At 36.1% G+C, this 21,519-nt stretch overlaps 2 protein-coding genes across 10 annotated transcripts in view; one reads left to right on the top strand and one right to left on the bottom strand.

The window, feature by feature from the left end:
- The first annotated feature begins 195 nt into the window (after positions 1-195).
- illr4 (immune-related, lectin-like receptor 4) lies at positions 196-8,606 on the top strand. Its single transcript, NM_001040040.1, is given in 7 exon segments — positions 196-294; positions 3,754-3,852; positions 3,951-4,040; positions 6,057-6,125; positions 6,205-6,350; positions 8,042-8,160; positions 8,267-8,606. Coding segments are annotated over 7 exon segments (780 nt in total). The 5' UTR covers positions 196-206; the 3' UTR covers positions 8,436-8,606.
- A 1,563-nt stretch (positions 8,607-10,169) lies between these two features.
- zmym4.2 (zinc finger MYM-type containing 4, tandem duplicate 2) overlaps positions 10,170-21,519 on the bottom strand; it is a 50,222-nt gene continuing 38,872 nt past the window's right edge. For 8 of the 9 annotated variants that reach the window (XM_005159701.6, XM_005159702.6, XM_005159706.6 and 5 more), the window contains 9 exons: positions 20,937-21,108; positions 20,510-20,851; positions 19,080-19,174; positions 18,816-18,945; positions 16,054-16,205; positions 15,849-15,963; positions 12,856-13,095; positions 12,661-12,784; positions 10,174-10,791 (listed from right to left, as the gene is read on the bottom strand). In XM_005159701.6, the coding sequence (XP_005159758.1) occupies positions 10,572-10,791; positions 12,661-12,784; positions 12,856-13,095; positions 15,849-15,963; positions 16,054-16,205; positions 18,816-18,945; positions 19,080-19,174; positions 20,510-20,851; positions 20,937-21,108 (1,590 nt within the window). In that variant the 3' untranslated portion in view covers positions 10,174-10,571. Of the gene's footprint in view, positions 10,792-12,660; positions 12,785-12,855; positions 13,096-15,848; positions 15,964-16,053; positions 16,206-18,815; positions 18,946-19,079; positions 19,175-20,509; positions 20,852-20,936; positions 21,109-21,519 lie in introns of all 9 variants that reach the window. The other variant, NM_001044320.2, reaches the window with a different exon arrangement.

The raw sequence follows: 21,519 nt of genomic DNA, 5'->3' as shown, positions 1-21,519 counted from the left end.
ACAAGATCATTACTGTAGTTGTAATTAAAACCCGGCTAATGACCAATCAGCAGCAAGGACTGGACATATCCGTTTTATAAAATGGTTTTATCATAGGCTGCTATTTCATAAGGTATGACAACAGATTCTTGACAGAAAGGAGCACGAGGTTCCTCTTTTCCCCATCATTCTGTGATACAGGCTTTGAGCAGCATCCCTCCAGAAGCATGTCTGAGGACGTGGTTTATTCAGAGGTCGTGTTTGTGAAGAAGAAACAGGCGGACAAAGATGATGAAGATGATCCAGATCAGTGTGGTGAGCTTTCAGGAAAAAAAACTGTGTATTCTTACAAAACCTGTGTGTGTGTGTGTGTGTGTGTGTGTGTGTGTGTGTGTGTGTGTGTGTGTGTGTGTGTGTGTGTGTGTGTGTGTGTGGCAATTAAATGTTTATGTTGCAATAAAGCGACTGAGAGCTTAAAACACCATAGAAATCCTCGATGAATTTGTAAAGCTTTAAAATGACGATGAAGGAACTCGTATCGTTTTTAATGGTAACATAATGTACTTACTAACACACTGTATTGTTTTTACACAGCCATAATGTAAAAATAGAAAATGAAAAAACATTTAATTAAGATAACACTATCTATGCATTGGGATAAATTACATAACCCAGTGCACTGGGTTAAAATAACCCATAGTTGGGTTATACGTTGGGGCATTTTTAACCCAATTATTTTAACACAGTATGATTCACATTAGATGCTAAATTGGGTAATTCGAAAGTAAAATGTGATTTAAAAATGTCTTTAATAGGGCGGCACGGTGGCTAGCACTGTCGCCTCACAGCTGATTTGAGCCTCGGCTGGGTCAGTTGACTTTTCTGTGTGGAGTTTGCATTTTCTCCCCGTGTTCGCGTGGGTTTTCTCCGGGTGCTCCGGTTTCGCGCGCAGATTTTTAGCCCATCATTAAGTCTATGTTTTTGCTTGTGTAAATTTATATTTATTCTGTTTTTAAATTAATTGCACTAATATTTTGTGATATAATAATAGTAATATTAAAATGTTCACATGATTTATTTACAATACAGTTTGTAAAGTAACATGTTCAGTCTTCGAGATATTATATGAGAGACTTGCTTTGTTTACCAGATAAGTGGATTTCATTTGATTTACATTGTAAACATTAAATAAAAGTTAAAAATGTATAATTTTTTATTTCATATTTTAAGTTTTTTGTTACAATACTGACAAAATATTTCCGCATAAATCAGCAGATTTGTTTTTAAATTCTCTGCAAAAAATGTGCGCAGATTCTGTCTGACCCTGGCTATAGGTGAATTAGATTAACTAAATTAGCCATTGTGTATGTGTGTGTGTTATTGAGAGTGTGTATGGGTGTTTCCCAGTACTGGGCTGCAGCTGGAAGGGAATCCGCGGTGTAAAACATATGCTGGAGTATTTGGCGGTTCATTTGGCTGTAAATAAAGGACTAAGCTGAAGGAAAATTTACGAATGGCTTTAATAAATATATTTTTTATGTAATAGCCTTTCATCAAAGATTAAATATAAATACCCCTACTAAAACATTTTCAGGGTTTTTAATACACGTTTTTATATATATTTCAAATTAAATCATTATTAAATCAAAAAGTTTATTTAAAGCCTGCGTGAATGTAGATTTTTCATTCATAATTATATGCATACTACAAAAAAAAAAAAAAAAAAAAACTTTCACAGGCCTAAAATAGTTCTTGTGGCCTTTAGACATATTCAAAAGACGTGTGAGAATTTCACAGTGGTGTGTCTGCATTTGCATGAACGTGATGTGATGAAGGATGAGGTTTCAATAGATTACAGAAAGGGAAGTTGCATCCAAAAAAAAAAGGTACATTTATTTGATATTCAAAATACAGAAGGATCTCTGTGGATGTTTAGCAATAAGGTGGAATATACAGTATATATATATATATATTTAAACATATTTCCCAAATGATGTTCAACAGAGCAAGGGAGTTTTCACAGTATTTCTGATAATGTTTTTTTTTCATCTGGAGAAAGTCTTATTTGTTTTGTTTTAATCACCATTTTAAGGACAAAACTATTAGCCCCTTTAAGCTACATTTTTTTGATAGTCTACAAAACAATCCTGTTATATAATAACTTGCCTAATCACGCTAACCTGCCTAGGTAACCTAATTAACCTAGTTAAACCTTTAAATGTCACTTTAAGCTGTATAGAAGTGTCTTGATAATATGAGTTATTAAAACTATTATGATAAGAAATGTGTTGAAGAAATCTTCTCTCCGTTAAACAGAAATTGGAAAAAAAAAATTAAACGGCTGCAAATAATTCAGGGGAGCTAATAATTCTGACTTCACCTATATATATATATATAATTCTTCATTTCTGGAAAACCCGTAATGACCAGTTGTAAAACAAATAAAACAATAAATTAATCCAAATGAAAGTTGACAAATTGTGGAAGTCAGGGCAGGATGTCTTATGAAATCATGGTAACTTCAGGACAATGCAAGTGTAATGACAACATGCCACATTTGCTCATTTACTAACTATATACACGCATAGAAAGCAGATTGAGCATACTTTAATCATGGGAATATAAAATATTACCATGTGGGTGAAATAATGTTCCATCATAATAATCTAGCATAACAGACACACCTGACTTAAGTCTTGTCGCTGATTGCAGATGTAACAGCAACAAATAATAACTGGACTTCCAGTTGAATAAAAGGTAGATTTTTCTGATGAATCATCTGTTGAACTGCATCCCAATCATCACAAATACTGCAGGAGACCTATTGGAACCCACATGGACCCAAGATTCTCATAGAAATCAGTCAAGTTCGGTGAAGGAAAAATCATGGTTTGGGGTTACATTCAGTATGGGGGCGTGCGAGAAATCTGCAGAGTGGAAGTCAACATAAACAGCCTGAGGTATCAAGACATTTGTGCTGCTCATTACATTACAAACCACAGGAGAGGGCAGATTCTTCAGCAGGATAGCGCTCCTTCTTATACTGCAGCCTCCATATCAAAGTTCCTGAAAGCAAAGAAGGTCACGGTGCTTCAGGACTGGCCGGCCCAGTCACCAGACATGAACATTATTGAGCATGTCTGGGGTAAGAAGGAGGAGGCATTGAAGATGAATCCAAAAAATCTTAATGAACTCTGGGAGTCCTGCAAGAACACTTTCTTTGCTATTCCAGATGACTTTATTAATAAGTGATTTGAGTCATTGCAGAGATGTGTAGATGCAGTCCTCCAAGCTCATGGGAGTCATACACAATAATAATTCTGTTTTCCACTGCAGCATGACTTTTTATTTTATACTGGACATTATTTCTGTTCAATGACAAAACTTTAGTCTAAGCAAAGTCAGACCTTACTGTCCTAATTAAATAATAAAAAATCAAGGCATGATCATATTTTATTTGGGTAAAATAAGCAAAATCTAGAGGCATTTGCCTTTCATATAAGCCACTTCTAATATCAAATGATCAACTAGAAGTCAAGTTATTACTTGTTCCTTAAAACAGGTAGTATAGGTATGTAGTCTCAAAGGTAGTTTGAGCTTATTTTAATTAATTTGAACAAGCAGCAGAAATTAAGTTTTTAAAGCAGGACAAATTTTAAAAAATGACAAAAAATAAATAAAAAATCCAAAGCTGTATTATACTTGTTTTGAGGTATATGCATCAAAAATGATCATATGATTGAATGAAAGATTGTCTTGTATCAATGCTTGTAGATTTGCAGAAGAGGCGCTCATGTTGTGATGGTGTTCGGCTGGTACTGACGGCTCTGTGTGTGATCTTCACCACTGGACTGATCGCGCTCAGCTTCTTGTGTACCAATACAGTTTTATTTATTTTTCAGATTTATTGATTTTATAACTGGCACAAAATAATACTTGATCCGACTGAATATTTCTCTTCCATCAAACAGGCTATATGCAGGCTACGTCAAACCATAACTTTCAGAAAAAGCTTCAAGATCTTCAGGAGGTCCACAATGCACTGCAGGAGAACTTCACAGGTAAACACTCTTAAGTTAAATATTTAAAAAATAAAATAAAATTCACTTTCATTTCAAACTAAAAGCGAGCTATTTTCTGTAAAAGTGCAAATATTTGACCAAAAACCAGAAGTCTTGTACACTCCAGTAGGTTTGCTATTCTGGTTATAATGTGATGATTATGATGATAATAACAAACCATTTTTGAATTAATAATGGAAGTAAATGACAGCAGGATTCAAAACTAATTTAGATGTACATAAAATAGATTAAATTATTCACTCATTATTACATTCATAGGCTAATTAGAAAAATTAAGTCATCATCATCATTATTAATCATTTAATGAATTTGGGCCCTTTCAGGAATGCACAAAGTTCTTCTTGCAAGGCGCTGCAGTCGTGTTAATAAGGATCTTGTTTCTCCCAGAACGATAGCAGATTTTCCTCCGATGACTCCTCAAACTGAAACTTTGCACAGTACTCTTGCACTTCATCCATTATTTTGGGCATCTCATTCCAAAGTCCACTCTCTGATTTTTGGCTGGTCAACTCCTATGTCCTGCTACAGACCTTTTTCTTGGAACGCAAAATTACCCATGATGCTTTGCGTGTATGCTCAAGGAGAATGCAAAGAACTTCCTGTCGGCAGCTGATGCGTGTAAACAGTCACATTTGGACAGTTTTGAAACGATAGTTTTAATCTCTTTTACCTGCTTTTGTCCTCTTTGAACTAATACTGTTGTCCATCAGCAGCATCTCCTGGACTGATCATTTAAAGAAATGCGATCTAATAGGATGGAAAACAGTTGCTGTGAGGCGTTTTCCCCTCGTTGTCAGACAGCATCTTCTGCAGTTTAAATGAAGCCTCGTCATCGCTAAAGTCAACATTTCCTCTTTATTTCAAATATATAACCAGCCCAAGCAAATGTAATTCACCAAAATGTTGGACACACACACACGTAGCCTGTACTGTGCCACTGACACACTGATTTAATAACTGTGACAAGGTGAAAATATAGACTAATGTCATTTCGAAATGACAGAAAAACACAAACCGTGGTGAATACAACACACGAAATAAAACCCAAACGGCTCGCGATTAGAATGAACAGCAAATCAGCAGCAGAGTATCAATAACAGACTTTTATTGCTCATTTTTGTAAATTGCACGACTTTCATACCTGTTAAGTTTCATGCCAGTACTCTGGTTTGCTCTCTCTCTCTCTGTGTGTGTGTGTGTGTGTGTACACGTGTCTGCAGTCAGAAATACACGCGAACTAAGAGAACGTTTTTCTCGTATTTCTGACCCGCTTGAACCACATGTAACATTATAACGGCTTTAACAGACACATTTCTGAGTTGTGTGTCACAAAAACACTCTGTTATACATTAAAACGTTATCTGAAACCCATTTTCGGAGCGTAAATTACCAGTTGTACACGCTGTAAACGGAAGTTTTTAGCATTCTACCGGAAGACGCTGGTCGATATGGCGCCCTCCATGCAGCAGCCATGAAAAAGGTCTACATCAACCCGCAATTAATAATAATGTATTTTTTATTACACGCAGATTATCCGCTGCACCCGCGTATATAATCCCCATCTGCGCATCACTAATGTGTTTACATGGATGAATATGGCCACGGTGTAAATGCACAGTACAGTTACGATCTTTATGCCACATTATATCGTTATGATAACATAATATCGTTGCCTTCAGTGATTTCCTGAACATACAAACCAAAAAAATAGCACAACTGGAATAACTACAGCAGTCGCGATCATCTGCTCTCATATGAAGCAAGAGATCGTGAAGACTTTTGATGACAAGTGAAGGTGCTGTCCCAATTCTTAGGGTAAATTTTTTACGTCCTTCCACTTCAAACTCAAGGGGAAAGGGAATGGGTACAAAAATAAAATTGGGATTGGGCTTTAGACTTCTGACCTCCATTACCTTTCATAATGACGTGGTTACAACCTTGCAAGAAAACGTATGTATTATTTTATCATGAATCTCTTTCATCTGTTTTAAATAGCATTTTCAGCAGTGCTCGAACACATATATAACAGGGAACAAAATCTGTCCCGGGCTCTGAATAACAGTGGTAAGTGATCATCACAAAATTCACCGACATAAAACAGTCAAGAAACTAATATCCAATCTCAAACCCTATAAACCTGCAGCTCAATGTCCAGAGGACTGGCAATATCATGCAGGAAAATGTTACTACTTCTCTTCAAACACAAACACACTGGATTGGTTCAAAAGTCGAGATGCCTGTATTTCAGACGGCGGACATCTGGTGATCATAAACAACAGAGATGAACAGGTTTGTGTCTATATTCAGATAAACAAGTTGTTAACCATTTCCCCAACAGGAGATATCTCGTCAATTAAGACAATTACTTTTTTTTTTTTTTAGACAATTTCACATTGCAATGAAGCAGTTTTGTCAATTTTTATATTTTTGATGAAACCTGTCTGCATTCAAGTGTAATGTAAAGTGTGTTTATGTAGCACATTGATCGGGTATGGCCATACACCCAAAACACTTCACAATCATGAGGAGGGGGGGTCTCTCCACACCCCCACCAGGTCCAGCATGCAGCATCCACCACTTGGATGATGCGACTGCAGCCACAGGATGCCAGTGCGCTCACTACACACTAGCTATTGGGGGAGTGGATAGACAGTGATAGAGCCAATTTGGTAGATGGGGATGATTGGGAGGTCATAATGGGTAAGGGCCGATGGAGGAAATTAGGCAAGGACACCAGGGTTACACCCCTAACTCTTTACGAGAAGTGTCATGAGGTTTTTAATGACCACAGAGAGTCAGGACCTCGGTTTAACGTCTCATCCGAAAGACGGCGCTCACTGACAGTAAAGTGTCCCCTTCACTATATTGGGGCATTAGGACTCACACGGACCGCAGGATTTGCACCACCTGCTGACCTCACTAACACCACTTCCAACAGCAACCTAGTTTTCTTATGTGGTCTCCCATCCAAGTACTGACCAGGCTCAACCGGTCTTGGGCTGCAGGGTAATATGTCAAGTCTAGGGGTATGCTTCTCACTACGGTGCGAGAGGTCCCGGACAAGCCCCCTCCTGTGCCAGACCCCTCACCAGCCCTTATTTTTCCTCTTGTCCCTCTTGTTTCTATCATTGCGTTGTGTTAGAAAGAAAATCTCTGTCCGACTGTTTATTTTTGTTGTTGCCCGTTTCTCAGTGCACGTTATCCGTCCGTCATTCATAGCCTATCATTTCATTTCTCATTTACGTTGCTTACAAGGCTTGAACGAAGCAGACAGGTAAGCAGGTAAGGTGACGTACATCTTGCTACACGTAGGACTACTCTTGTGTTTAGTACATCAGGTTAGGGGCGAGCACCACCCCTTGAAATTTTTGGATAGATAGTTAGGACCCGGAAGACTCTTCGTATGTTTTTGGTTTCATATATTCCGTTAGCTAGATGATTCTGGGGAGTTAGATATTGTTTGGGTTTTGTTCTTTTCCTTTCTTTAGCGCCACCCACATCCCTTCTGCCAGCTCTCTTGTTTTTTTTCCTCGTCTTTGTATTTGTCTCAGTGTTGTAGATATTGTAAATATTTACATTATATTTTTGATTTACTATTACTCTTTTCTTTATTTTTGATTTGTTGTTTTTGTTCACTTTGGTAATTGTAAATAGTTACAATTTTTGGTATCTACTTTGGTTGTCTTTTACACTTTATTCACTGTTTGTATAAATTTATTTTAATTGCACATAAATGTCAAACCCCATTTCCCCTAGGCCTAGATCAACATCAGGGGTTTGTAACAGTAATAAAACCGTAAATTTTTGCCTAAAATCAGACATGTTTATTTTGATATAGAATAGGGTCATATTCCTAGCAGAAAATATTCTGAGGGCTGTCAAATTTTAAAGAAAAAATAATCAAAAATGCTGGCGGAGAAAGAGTTAATAAATACAATAGAATGTGGTGTAAATCTTAAGCCTACCCTTTATCCTTAAAGGAGTTCCTGATGAGCAAAACAAACAAATATAAAGGCTCGTTCTGGATTGGGCTGACAGACAAATCTACTGAGGGTCAATGGCTGTGGGTGGACAACACGAAGCTGAGTACAGATATACGGTATTTAAAATAGTTTACACTCAAATGCTATAATAATTTTAAAAAATCCAAACACACTATACTGATGATGTTGAAATGATGGTCACAATGAAACATTCACTTTCAGTTACTGGAATGGACAGGAACCAGATAACTGGAAAGGATATCGCAATGAGTACACTGAAGGAGAAGACTGTGCTCGCATTGAACAAAACAACTGGAACATTAACAGCTGGTTTGATGCATTCTGCACTATTGCATTCAGAAGAATATGTGAAACCAGATCCTCCAGATAAGCATAGTGGGCAAGGAAAGAGATGTGTCAAATATAAATGTATGCTCATGTCAAGGGAACTCCACCACCGCTGCTTTAGAACCTCATGATGCTTTAGTTTTGACTTTCTTTCGCCAATGTTTTGTGCTGCTTGCAAGTTGTGAAGCAATAAAGTCACTCATTTGAATCTCTATATTGACATGATTGCATTCATGATTGCAAGTTCTTGTTATCAATTTTGTCCAAATTTCACTAATGTTGTCTCAAGGTTTTCTCCTGACTAGGCCATATTTAAACCATTTTGATTCACTAAAATAGACTGCTGAAAGCAAACCGCTTGTATTTATTCTCATGTCACTGATGTTAAAAGTGATGATCTTTCAGAACATTTTTCTCAAAGATAAAAACTTTGCTATTGAAAGCACAACAAGAGCGGCACGGTGGCTCAATGGTAAACACTGCAAGAAGGTCGCTGGTTTGAGTACCAGCTGGGCCAGTTGGCATTTTTTTGTGGAGTTTGCATGTTTATCCCATGTTCGCATGGGTTTTCTCCGGGTGCTCCGGTTTCCCCCACAGTCCAAAGACATGCACTATAGGTTAATTAAATAACTAAATTGGCTGTAGTGTATGCGTGTGTATGAGTGTATGGGTTTATCCATAAAATCTAACAAATAATGGAAAACAATCAGGATTTTTACAACCGATTGAGTCATTAAATGTGATTATTGGCCGATAAAGATCTCAGACCGATCAATAGGAGCATCCCTAAACAATAATATCCATAATTTTATGAAAGTAAAGAGTGAAGTCTTGAATTAGATTTGGAATACTGTCCTGGGAGAGAACCCTGAACTCGGAGATAATTGAGCCCAAGGCTCTCACCTGGTCAATAAGCATATAAAGGGGGTCCGAGATCAAGTAGGTCTCCAGAGATTCCCTTACAAAAGGGAAGAAAAGAAGGAGATGGGGTGGACGGGGGGATTCTTCCAAAACAAAGATGAGGCAGTAGGGTAAAAACTGTCTTTAATGTACGTTTGTATCAATCTTGCGGATTACAGATGAGAATCCAGCTCTGCTCAATCATATCACCTGCTCCTCTCGAAATTAGTTTGTGAAACTTCACTAAGGCGTGAACATGTTATGGTCAGAAGCAGCTTTAAACAACATAATAGATAGCACAGCAAACAAAAAAGGAATAAAGTTTACTTACAAAGCAATTTAGAAACATTGATAATGATAAAAGACGAATTCAATGTGCCTCAATCCAGAAAAAGTTTGGCGCACATGCATGTTTGATGCACATGTTAAAATGCACTCCTACAAATCCATTACTTACTAAAAGAAAATAGGTTTATAAACTACTGTTTAATGCAATAATCAAATTACAAGTTATATTATTAAATGTGTTAAAAATATAATTACATTTTTTAAATTCATTTAATATTTTCAGCCAGGGTTTAGTGAACTTAGAATATTGTCAAAAACACAAGAACTCTCAGTTCTTTTATGTAAAAAGGCCTAAATACATGCAGTAGCTGCTGTATTTATAACCCAGGTGCGCACGTGCATCTTCCTCTGCTTGTAAATGCAAACAAATATTTGCAATTGGTTCATGATTGCGATCGGCCAGATCAGCGAGTACCGATTGAGTCATTAAATGTGATTATTGGCCGATAAAGATCTCCGGCCGATCAATACGAGCATCCCTAAACAACAATATCCATAATTTCGAGAAAATAAAGAGTGAAGTCTTGAATTAGTTTCGTAGTGTTTTATCCATAAAAACAAAAAAGCAATAACATCCATAATTTTGGGAACATTCATTCAATACATACTAATATGGTTTGCGATGAAGAACAGCAATGTCAAAATAGTGTTCTTTTGGAATGATGCTGCCAATGTCTTTAGTGTATCGATAGAATACAAATTGTGGTGACTTACAATAATGAGTTTAATGAGTGATCAGCGTCCACCGCTGGAGGAGTTCAAGCATCCTGGACATCCGGAAGAAACTTTGAAAAAATGAAAGATGTCGGGGAACAAGACATATAGGTATCTAGAGCCAGTAATAGATAACTGAGAATGAACAACAACGGACACAATAACAAACCGCTTGCTTTCCAGAACTACTTCAGAGGACGAGCTCAGGTTTGTGGTCTTAAAACTGATTGTAGTCAGAGTCGCTGTCTGAATCAGTGTCAGCGGGTGTTTGCTCTGTCTCCATATGAAGCTCTCGGACTGTGAGGATGCGGGATAACATGCTGTCCAGAGCCTCGTCGCTCAGAGCGCTGATGGAGAACCATGTAGGGCTGCTGGGAACACAGGAGCGCTCGGGGCTCAGGTAAAACTTGGTTGCGTGATGCCTAATGCCAGGCGAGCTGCAGAAAAAACAAAAATTATACATAAACAAATATGAGAGTTTGATAACAACAATGGTAGGTTAGGTCATAAAAAGTAATTAATTACCAATGACAATAATAAAATAGTTTTAAAATGATTTGACTAACAGCTGAAAATTGTATTTACTCAATTAATGCAATTAGACTCAATACTGCTTAATCCATATATATATATATATATATATATATATATATATATATATATATATATATATATATATATATATATATATATATATATATATATATATATATATATATATATATATATATATATGTATATATAAAATAAGGTCAAGAATATTGGTGTGATTCTGGAGTCAGATATGAGTTTCAGTAGTCAAAGCAGTAACTAAATTGGCTTAGATTTCAGTGAGGATAAAGAGAAACTTGTTCTTGCTTTTATCGGCTGCAGGGTGGATTACTGTAATAGACTCCTTACTAGCCCCCCCAAAAAGACAGTCAGACAGTTGCGGCTTATCCAGAATGCTGCTGCTACACCCGCTACTGCTGGAATCAGCTTCCAGAAATGATCAGATGTGCTCCAACATTAGGCACATTGAAATCAAGACTGAAAACGCATCTGTTTAGCTGTGCCTTTACTGAATGAGCACTGTGCCAAGTCTGACTGATTGTACTATTATGTCTTTCTTTTCTTTTTCATTCTTTTAAAACCTGTTTTAACATTCTAATCTGTTTTTAATCACTTTGATTTTTCTTATACTTGTCTCTTTTATTCTTTTTTTATGTAAAGCACTCTGAATTATCACCATGTATGAAATGTGCTACATAAATAAACTTGCCGTGCTTTACTGCCAAATAAGGCTTTCATTTTAGTTAGTTTCAGACAAAAAAAAATACTTAAGTATCAACATTAAGTACCAAACATAACACCTCATTAAACATATAAATAAATAAATTAAATATAGTATGTGTGGTTATTTATACATGTATACATAAAAATACACAACACGTTTATATTTTATGCAAACTTTTATCTTGAATATGATTAATCTAGAACATATTTGTAATATAATATAATATAATAGAATAGAATAGTAAAGCAATATAAAATAAAACATGAAAATCATAAATTGTTAATGGCAATTAGTTGTCACTAACAATATTGTTATTATCACCTAGTTTGATATTTCTTGAATGTGTGCGCAAACTTGCTAATAGATGTCATTCATTCATTCTCCTTTCGGCTTAGTCCCTTTTATTAATCCAGGATCCTCACAGCGGACTGAAACGCCAACTTATCCAGCACGTTTCCACACAGTGGGTGCCCTTCCATCCACAATCCATCTCTGGGCAACGTCCACACACACCCATCCACATTCATACACTACAGACAAATTAGCCTACCCAATTCACCTATACTGTATGTCTTTGGACTGTGGGAGAAACTGGAGCACCAGGAGGAAACCCACGCGAATGCAGGGAGAACATGCAAACTCCGACTAAGAACTGTAATGTTCTTTAGTTAAAAAACTTAATTATTCTGAAAAATATGCCCGAATCATTAAATAGAATTACTCTGATTGAATCTATTACATATTACAATTGAATAACTTCTTAATTCATTGTTTCTCAAGCATGTGCAATCATAAAACAATCCTGAAACTTGTTCAAAATCAAAATGTTCAATAATAAAAAAAAATAAATAAATAAGTGCAATCATCCCGATAGACGTAACCTTATGTGCTTGTAAGTATATTGTAAATTACTGTAATTAAATGACTTATACTCTAAAAATATTGTCAGCGATTGCTGTTAATTCAAGTGGCTCAATTACACTAATAACCATAACCAAAAATAGTTTTAATAAAGAAACTTCCGACATACCATTTTGAGAGATAAAACTCGTAAAGCCTGACGGGACAATGGAGGGGATTGTCTGAATTCTGCCCTATCTTAAGCACCCTTTGTCGTTCATCGTCCTTCTTTCTTTTCTTTGCAGGGACACCATCTGTTATTAAGAAAAATGATTAGTTGTTACATAATTAACAACAGCTTATTAAAGTATGCCTGTCTACTGACCGTCGCTTGAGTCCTCTTTTGGTGGGTAGAAACGCAGGAAGGACACTTTAGCGTTGGCCGGCCCCCGAGTGTAACGTTTGACGTGTGCGAAAGAGAGGAGACGGTGCTGCTCCACGGTCCTGTAGTTAAAGTACTTTGTGAAGAAATAGATTAAAGTGTTGAGCAGAACGCCAGGTGAAAAGGCCCCGAGCTGCTTACAGTTCCACAGAAACTCCTCTTCCACACGAGAGTGAATATAACCTGAGAAAATATTAAATAAAGACAATGTTTGCAGAGTAACAGCCAAACAAGCAACTCAATTATGAGGCTCTCTGTTTCATTAACATGCATTTTTAGAGACCTCAGGACAGACTACTGGACCATTTTTAAGAAATACTTCTTAAAGTTCACATGAAATCAAAATGTTTACTTGGGTGAGAAATTAATCTGTGCGAGTTAATCTGCAGAATTCTCTTTTGTATGTTTAATCAGTCTGACCATTTGCTTTCAGGTTTGGAGGTGTGGTGCTTTCCTGTTGATGTTAGTTTGACTGCTTCAGCTACAATATCTTTAACGGGAACCAAGACATGTACTCCTTAATATAATGGCAATGGTGTCTCTTTGAGAAATATGTAAGGAAAAAAAAAAAAAAAGAGCATGACTTAAGTTATAAAAAAAAAATCCACATTTATTCTAATTTATTTTGAACCATGGGCATCTTCATTGTTTTCGTTGACTTCATTTGGGAGCTCCACTTCAGCCGCTTTATCAACTCCCATTTTAAAGCACTAAAAGTAGTCATACAAAATGCTCCTACTATGCCACATATGCCTCTTTTGATTGTATTTTCCCCTCAAATGCATCTTGAACTTCATTACCATTCATTTTTCCTGATATGGAGTGGCATAACATGAAATCCTTCTGGACATTGAGTGGAATTTACATTGAGAAAATAAGTAGCCAATAAAGACGTCAACGCTTCATATCTTAAACGGATAAAATGTGACTTCTTATAACTGGCAATACATGTCTTGATATCAAGTTGTAAACATGCTCCTCTTACCTTTAGTTTGCTATGAGGAAATGTACAAAAAGAAAGCCCCGCCCCTACTTAATATTCATTTGAAAGTACATTAACATACTGAGATAAGTCTCCGCAACTTCCAGTTTATTGCAAATGCTATTATGTCCTTAGTTTTTTTTTTTTTTTTTTTTACATTGACCATTTCGCTCAAAAAAAAATAATTATATTTATTTATTTATATATATATATATATATATATATATATATATATATATATATATATATATATATATATATATATATATATATATATATATAATTATTTATTATTTTTTACTAAGACGTTTCTCAAGATAAAGCATAAGAAGAATTCTAGTCATTTATTGCAAAGGTTAAAGCTTGTGAGTTTGATAACTCTTGGGGATGTTTGATGCTATTGGCTATTTTGAAAGTGACCAGGTTTTGTTTCCATCCAAGAGGTAATTAATCAGGAACACCGATATTTCGATACAAACCAACGGACAGCCACACTTTTTTTCCCTATGTATGAGTGGAAAAGGGTAAAATATTTTTGCTATGTATAATAGGACATTTTAGGAACATTGGATAAAACTTTGGATTTAAAAAGGTCTGCTTTGCTGTCTCTATTTCTAAAAAATATTTGAAATATATATTTTCTTCATCTTTTTGAAAGAAATTTAACTTCGACTTAATGACATTATTTTCTTTTTCAAATATTAAATAAAAAAAAAAAACACTTCTACTTTTAACAATAATAGAAATGAGTGCTTGGCGAAGATTAATCGCATCCAAAACAAACGTTTATTTTAAACTTATAAAGGCATATATTTAATATATCTAATATGTATACGTGATAGAATAGTTTGTATAGTTTTGTTTATGTTACGTAGATCTAACAAATGTATATAAAAGTTGTATCATTTACATATAGACTTTATATCTAAATATATAAATAAATATTTTATCAAACGTATACCACCATGTGTAATTTACTACACACATAAATATACACAGTGCACGCACGCACATTTTGTTGTCAAAATAAACAGTTTTTTTATGTCAATAATCTTTTCCCAGCACTAAAAATAAAGCTCCATGTCTAATTAGTGCAGTAGATTTCTCTTTTGACAGGTAATGTCATAAAACTGCTTTAATGCTGTAACCTGGTAGCCAATAATTTCTAGTGTTTTTCTCCGGCTATGAAAGTCCATTGTAACAAGTTTTTATCATTCTTCAAACAATCTTCTTTTTGTAATCAACAGAAAAAAGTAAAAAGTTACTCAAATGTTTGAAGCCTTTCCACTTTTCTCTTGAAACATGCCCTTTGACTGCTATTTTTGGTGTAATGGCTTTGTTGGATAACCCCTTAAATAAGAATGCTCTAGCCTTTACGTCACTGATAGGCCGAAGACGGATTTTATGACACTGGATATCCTCTAAACCTCCTCCAATTTGTATATATTGAAAAATTTAAGTTTACATTAAGAGGTTCCACTGAATTTTTTTTAGAAAAACTGCAATCCTCTAAATAATTGTCAGGAATACAACATCTCTTCACTGATTTATAAGATTTAGTTTTTTCTAAGAAAGATCTCTGCCTTTTATTAATGTGTGCATTTGTCATTTATATTTTATGAATATTTATTTAGTTGCTTTGACAATTCTTGTACAGCAGGTGCTAATGTTGGTGTGTGTTTGTGTGTTTTTCTACTCCTTGGGGGTGGGATGGGAGACAGTGTTTTCGAATGTTTGTTTACCCTTAGTTATTGTAAAAAAAAAAAAAAAAAAAAAAAAAAAAAGTGTAAATTATTGATAGTGTTTTGTTTTTTTTAGTACACTCCACGAAAATAAAAACAAATAAAAAAATGTTTGAAGCCACAAAAGGTTAAGCGGTGGCTGAAATGTCATTTTGGTGAGAACTGTCCTTTTATTAGCAGGTATAAACAGGTCACGATCAAAAACTACTCACCATTAGGCAGAATAGTTGGTTTCCACCCCTTGAGTATGTTGCTCATTTCCCAGCAGAATTTAGTGTAGAAGACATCTGAGAAGATGTTCTCCATCCGATTGTTCTCAAACAGGTACTGCAAGCATGAATGACAAGAACGGAATCAAATCAAACCATACAGCACAGACCGACTGTGTTCAGCTTTTGTCTTTTCCTCTGGGTTTACCTGCTGGATGCCCAAGCAGAGGTAATAGATGCTGTCAGGACTGTATTTCTCTCCATTGGGTCGCCGGACTTCAGTGATAAACTTACAGAGACCGTAGCTTAATTCTGCCGTGCAACACTTCAACACGTCCTCCTTTAGTGTCATGCTGCGTGCTGTAAGAGATAAAAAAAAATAGTGTTTTTAATCTGTGCATGTCATTAAAAAAAAAAAAATTAACAGTTTGCCCTAGCAAATCTAAAATTGCACTTCCTGTTTGTTATCAGTTACATTCTTTAGGCTCGTACACAACGGGATGCTTTTCGTTTGTGTTTATCGTTAACGTTTTTCAAGACGTTTTTCCGGATTCAAAGCAGAGCCATTTTCACTGGCATCAAGCAGAAGAGTATGCGAAATTCCTCCTTGACACCAGGTGGCGCTACACAACTTTAAGCTTCTGACATCCGCTTGTAACACTGAAGAAGATGACAAAGTTGACACGCTTGTTATGGATGGTTCAAGCAGCGCCAGCTCTAGCGATAAAGAAATTATTATTGTTTACTAGTGCAATAAGCAGCTCCATGTTCATAATCGCCTCTGGGCATCTTCAATGTGCGATTGCATTGACAGTTTTGCGCTTGAGCGCCTCCAAGTGCTGTTCACTTTAACTTCAGCAGCTACATGCACATGAACAAAAGTCCTAATCTGATTGGTGGAGAAGGTTTTAAAGTGGCGCGTCAAATAAAAAAAAACACATGAACGAGGCTTTTTTTTTTTAATGACGCTTTTACGTCTGCCGTTTTGCGTGTTGGTGTCCACGATCACATTGACGCCCTTTATTTAGTCACGAGGTGTTAAACATTGACGCAATACGCAAATAAAAAGCTTTCCGGTGTGCATGGGCCTTAGGATTAAGTGATTTTGAGGTATTGGACGTGGCTAACATACTAACCAGGACCCTCCAACAGTCAGTTTTGAAAACAAACAGAAATAGTGAAGAGGAGGAGGTGTCTGTTAGGTTGTAATAACTCTCCCCAAACACTCTTCCTGAACGAAAAACCTACTTTACTACATGCAATCAGCTTGCAGCAGAAAAAAAAAAAAAAACAAGCCACGCCCACTGTCTTGTCTGTTCATATTCAATTTTAATAGGAACTGCGTCACAATACGAAAAGAAAAAAAATAGTCGCCGCTTCTGATTCATGTGGACTTTATTGGTTAAAAAAAAATAATAAATTTAATATGAGCTTTATTTATATTTATTTGTTTGTTTATTTATTTATTTTGTTTAAATTATTATAAATTTGGACATATCTTTGTATATCTCCATAAAGCAGATATTTCTCCTAAGTGAGAGAAAAAAAGGTGAAGGTTTTTAGAGATATCTGGCTAAAAAAAAAAAAAAAAAAAAAAAAAAAAACTATAATAAAAAATAGAACAACAATTTTTAGTCTGTCTGTTATTTAAGGACAAAATTATTAGCCCCTTTAAGCTATATTTTTTCCCGATAGTTTACAGAATAACCATCATTATACAATAACTTACCCTAATCTGCCTAGTTAACCAAATTAACCCTTTTAGGCCTTTAAATGTCACTTTAAACTGTACAGAACGTGTCTTGAAAAATATATTGTCAAATATTATTTACTGTCATCATGGCAAAGATAAAACAAATCAGTTATTAGAAATTAGTTATTAAAACTATTATGTTTAGAAATGTGTTGAACAAATCTTCTTCGCGTTAAACAGAAATTAGGGGAAAAAAATAAAAAGGGGCAAATAATTCAGGGGGGCTAATAGTTCTGACTTCAACTGTAATATATAAACGGTTATTAAAAACATTTAGTAAATGTATAAAAAAAGAAAAGAAAGAAATGATATGATAGGGTGAAAAATATTTTTCACCCTCTTTTAATTGATGTGGTTATCTGCAAAAATAAATTTAATTGGATTTATTCATTTTCAGGTTTTTTTTTTACTTATTTTAAAAAAAAAATAATAATATATTTTGACAAATGTCTTTAATCTCTCCATAAACCAGATATTTTTCCTAAGTGAGAGAAAAAAAACATTTTGAAGAGAAGAATTCTGGCTCTGTGCATTGGTAAAAAATAAATAAATTACAAGAAAAATAATAAAAATTATATATATATATATATATATATATATATATATATATATATATATATATATATATATATATATATATATATATAAACATTATTAAAATATTAACTATATGTATAAGAAAAAAAAAGAAAAAGAATTACATGCTAAATTATAGCTGAATACATAAAGAGTAATAAAATAAACACTTTAAAGCAGGGGTGTCCAAACTCAGTCCTGGAGGGCTGGAGTCCTGCATATTTTAGTTCCAACCCCAATTAAACACCTAAATCAGCTAATCAAGCTCTTTCTAGTTATGCTACAGACTTCCAGGCAGGTGTGTTGAAGGAAGTTGGAGCAAAACTATGCAGGACATGCTATTATTTTTTTCAGGATGTCTTGAAACATTAAAGACGGCATATGTTGATGTCCACTGTGACAAAAATATTTAATCCTTGCATCCCGATGCCCCCAATGACACTTAAACCATCTTTAAACGTATAAGAGCAAAAATCAGGCTGACATCATATAGTCCGTACCATTTAATAACAGGTTCAATGTTCCACAAGTATACAGACTAAATCAACTTTCTTTCAAGTATTGCTTCAGAATCAAATATAGTACATCACAGAAATTATTTGAGAAATTAAATTCTGGATAAAAAGCAAAACAAGACTTACAGCCAAATTTAGGAGCATCCGAGTTGGGTTGGGCGTTTTTCCAGCGTACCCAGTCCCTCCAGGCCTTGACGCCGTACTCGTGTTGCAGTTTGGAGAGGATGTTTGAAGGAACAGACGCACACTTACGACCCTACACGCAAACAACAACAGACTTATCAGCATTTTATGATGACATGAATAATGTCTGGATCAAATCAGATAAACTCTGTCTTTAAAAGTGCGTTTAGACGGCTGTCAGAAATAATGCTGCTTTAGTTATTTTACCCGTTTCTTCTGAGTTGAGACATCAGGTCCTTTCTTGCAAGATCTCCGTTTTCCAGAATCATTTTCCATTTGCTCTCTGAGAAGCGCAATGGTCTCTGAGGTGTGAAAGGGACCACATATACATCAAGTTTAAATGGAGGATCGTAACCAGCTCTGATTGCGTTTGTTAGGGATGCACCGATACCAGTATCGGGTCGATACTTCGTTAAAATACTCGTATCGTATATGAAATGCCGATACCACAATACACTTCATATTCACTCATTTTGTTTGGTATAATGTTTACCTTAATTTTAATATATGTTTAGTTGGTCAGTTATCTACGAAATAAACAAGAACAACCAATAACAGAGGTGAAGTGCTTCAAAACCAGTCCGTTATATGCTTCAGAGCCAAAACACAAACTGGTTTGTTAAATAAAATTATAGTATAAATATAAAGTGAAGTATTAATAATTTCAGAGAAGTCCATGTTAAACTGTTAATGACAAAAACAAATTATCCACTGCGCCTGTTCAATCCCCTATTCGCAACACTGAAAGCATTACCAGATTACCTCGGAAGAACAAACTCGGTTGGAAGGTTGGTGCCGTGACCCGGATAGGAGCGAGGTGAGTGTAACGGAGGCCAGCTAGTGAAGTGCTGTGCAGGTAAACATCACTCCTCTGACCTCTAAAGGTGCTCTAGTGACAAACACCATGGTCTTTAGTCTCTTTGATAAAGCAACAGACTCCCATGTGGAAGGTCACTGGTTCGATCCCAGCTCTAAACGGGTGGTATAGGACCGACGGGGTTACGTTGGTGCCGTCACCTGGATTGGAGTGAGGTTTAGGGAGGTGAGTGTAACGGAGGCCAGCTAGTAAAGTACTGTGCGGGTAACCCTCACTCCTCTGACCTCTAAAGGCACGCTAGCGGCAGGCGCTAGAGGCCATGGTCTGCCGTAAGAGCAATGGACTCCCATGCAGAAGGTTGCCGGTTCAATCCCAGCTCTCAGCGCGTTGGGTGGTGCAGGGCCGGCAGGGTTACACGTCACCAATATGCAATGTCAAGAGTGAGTTCACAATGTAACGTAAACTGCACACACTTGATTATGTAATGTGTAAAGGTGTGGATACGTCAGTGAAAAAATAAACTATCCTTAAAACATCCATGCTTAAACGGGCTATCAATTTACAGGATTATCAACAATGCGTGTATATTTCTGGCTTGGAATAGCCTTCTGTTAAAGATTTGTGTTCATTCCTGCTACTGGCAAACATAAAACCTCCTTTCAAATCAACCAAGAAACCAAGTCTAAGTAGTATCGGAATCGGTACTCTGTATCGGAGAGTACACAAATTAAAACACTAGTACTCATATCAGCTTGAAAAAAGTGATATCGGTTCATCCCTAGTGTTTGTTAACTCTTATTAACTCCAACAGAAATTTTACCAATTGGGAAATCCGCCTCCAAGTCCATCAGTGGCTCCCCTGCTTTGGTGGAGACGAGTGTCATTGTGGCAGATCTGGATGATGGAGCAGGAGCAAAAGTAGGAGTAGAAACAGGAGCAAAAGTAGGAGTAGGAGTAGAAGCAGGAGCAAAAGTAGGAGTAGAAGCAGGAGCAAAAGTAGGAGTAGGAGTAGAAGCAGGAGCAGGAGGAGGTGGTGGTGGTGGTGGTTCAGGTTCTGGGGTTTGATCCAAAATTTGAGCAGGAGACACAGGATCCTCCTCCCAGCTCAGATTACTAGACAGATCTTGCAAATCGAGATCCTCCATAATGTTATCAGTCTGATCTAAGAATCAAAATAGGATTTTTTAGAGACCTAAACAGAAAAAGAGAGCCTAAACACCATAACTATTAATGGTTCCATCATTTACCACAGGAGCTGATGTGTTTCTCCTTCTCTGCATCCTCCGCCACCATCTCCGCCATCATGATGAGGTCGGCCTCCAGAGGATCATCAGGGATCTTCTCTTTGATTTCCTGAATGGTCTGTACAATGTGTTCGGCGCTGTCCAGAGTCGTGGGGAAGAACAAGGGCACTGGAACCTGTGGAGGAAATTACAGCTACATTTACATCATCATAAACTGCAAAAACAACATTCAGCGTCTGCATCTTAAAAGAATACTGTAGTCATAATTCACTTTAACACATATTATTATGGGCACACAATTTAATACGTTACAGGTGTCCAGAAAATGTGTCCACTATTTATACCTCACAGATATACCTCAAATTTATACCTCAAATCTGATTGGTTGATAGCCATGCAATATTCCCATAATTAAAGCACTCATACAGCCTCCTCACCCTTGTGTACTACTCCGCCCACATAGTGACAGCGAATCAATAATCTCACAACAGTTTGACAAATATGGCAGCTGTTGGATATTGTACTTTTGAGGCTATTTTCTGCAGGAATGTGCTAGTTTAGATTGCAACTATGCAGTTTATTTATA

This window comes from Danio rerio, chromosome 19, assembly GCF_049306965.1.
Source record: "Danio rerio strain Tuebingen ecotype United States chromosome 19, GRCz12tu, whole genome shotgun sequence".
Classification (NCBI taxonomy): domain Eukaryota; kingdom Metazoa; phylum Chordata; class Actinopteri; order Cypriniformes; family Danionidae; genus Danio; species Danio rerio.
The sequence above is the reverse complement of the archived record's forward strand: the minus strand, read 5'-3'. Positions and strand labels throughout refer to the sequence as shown.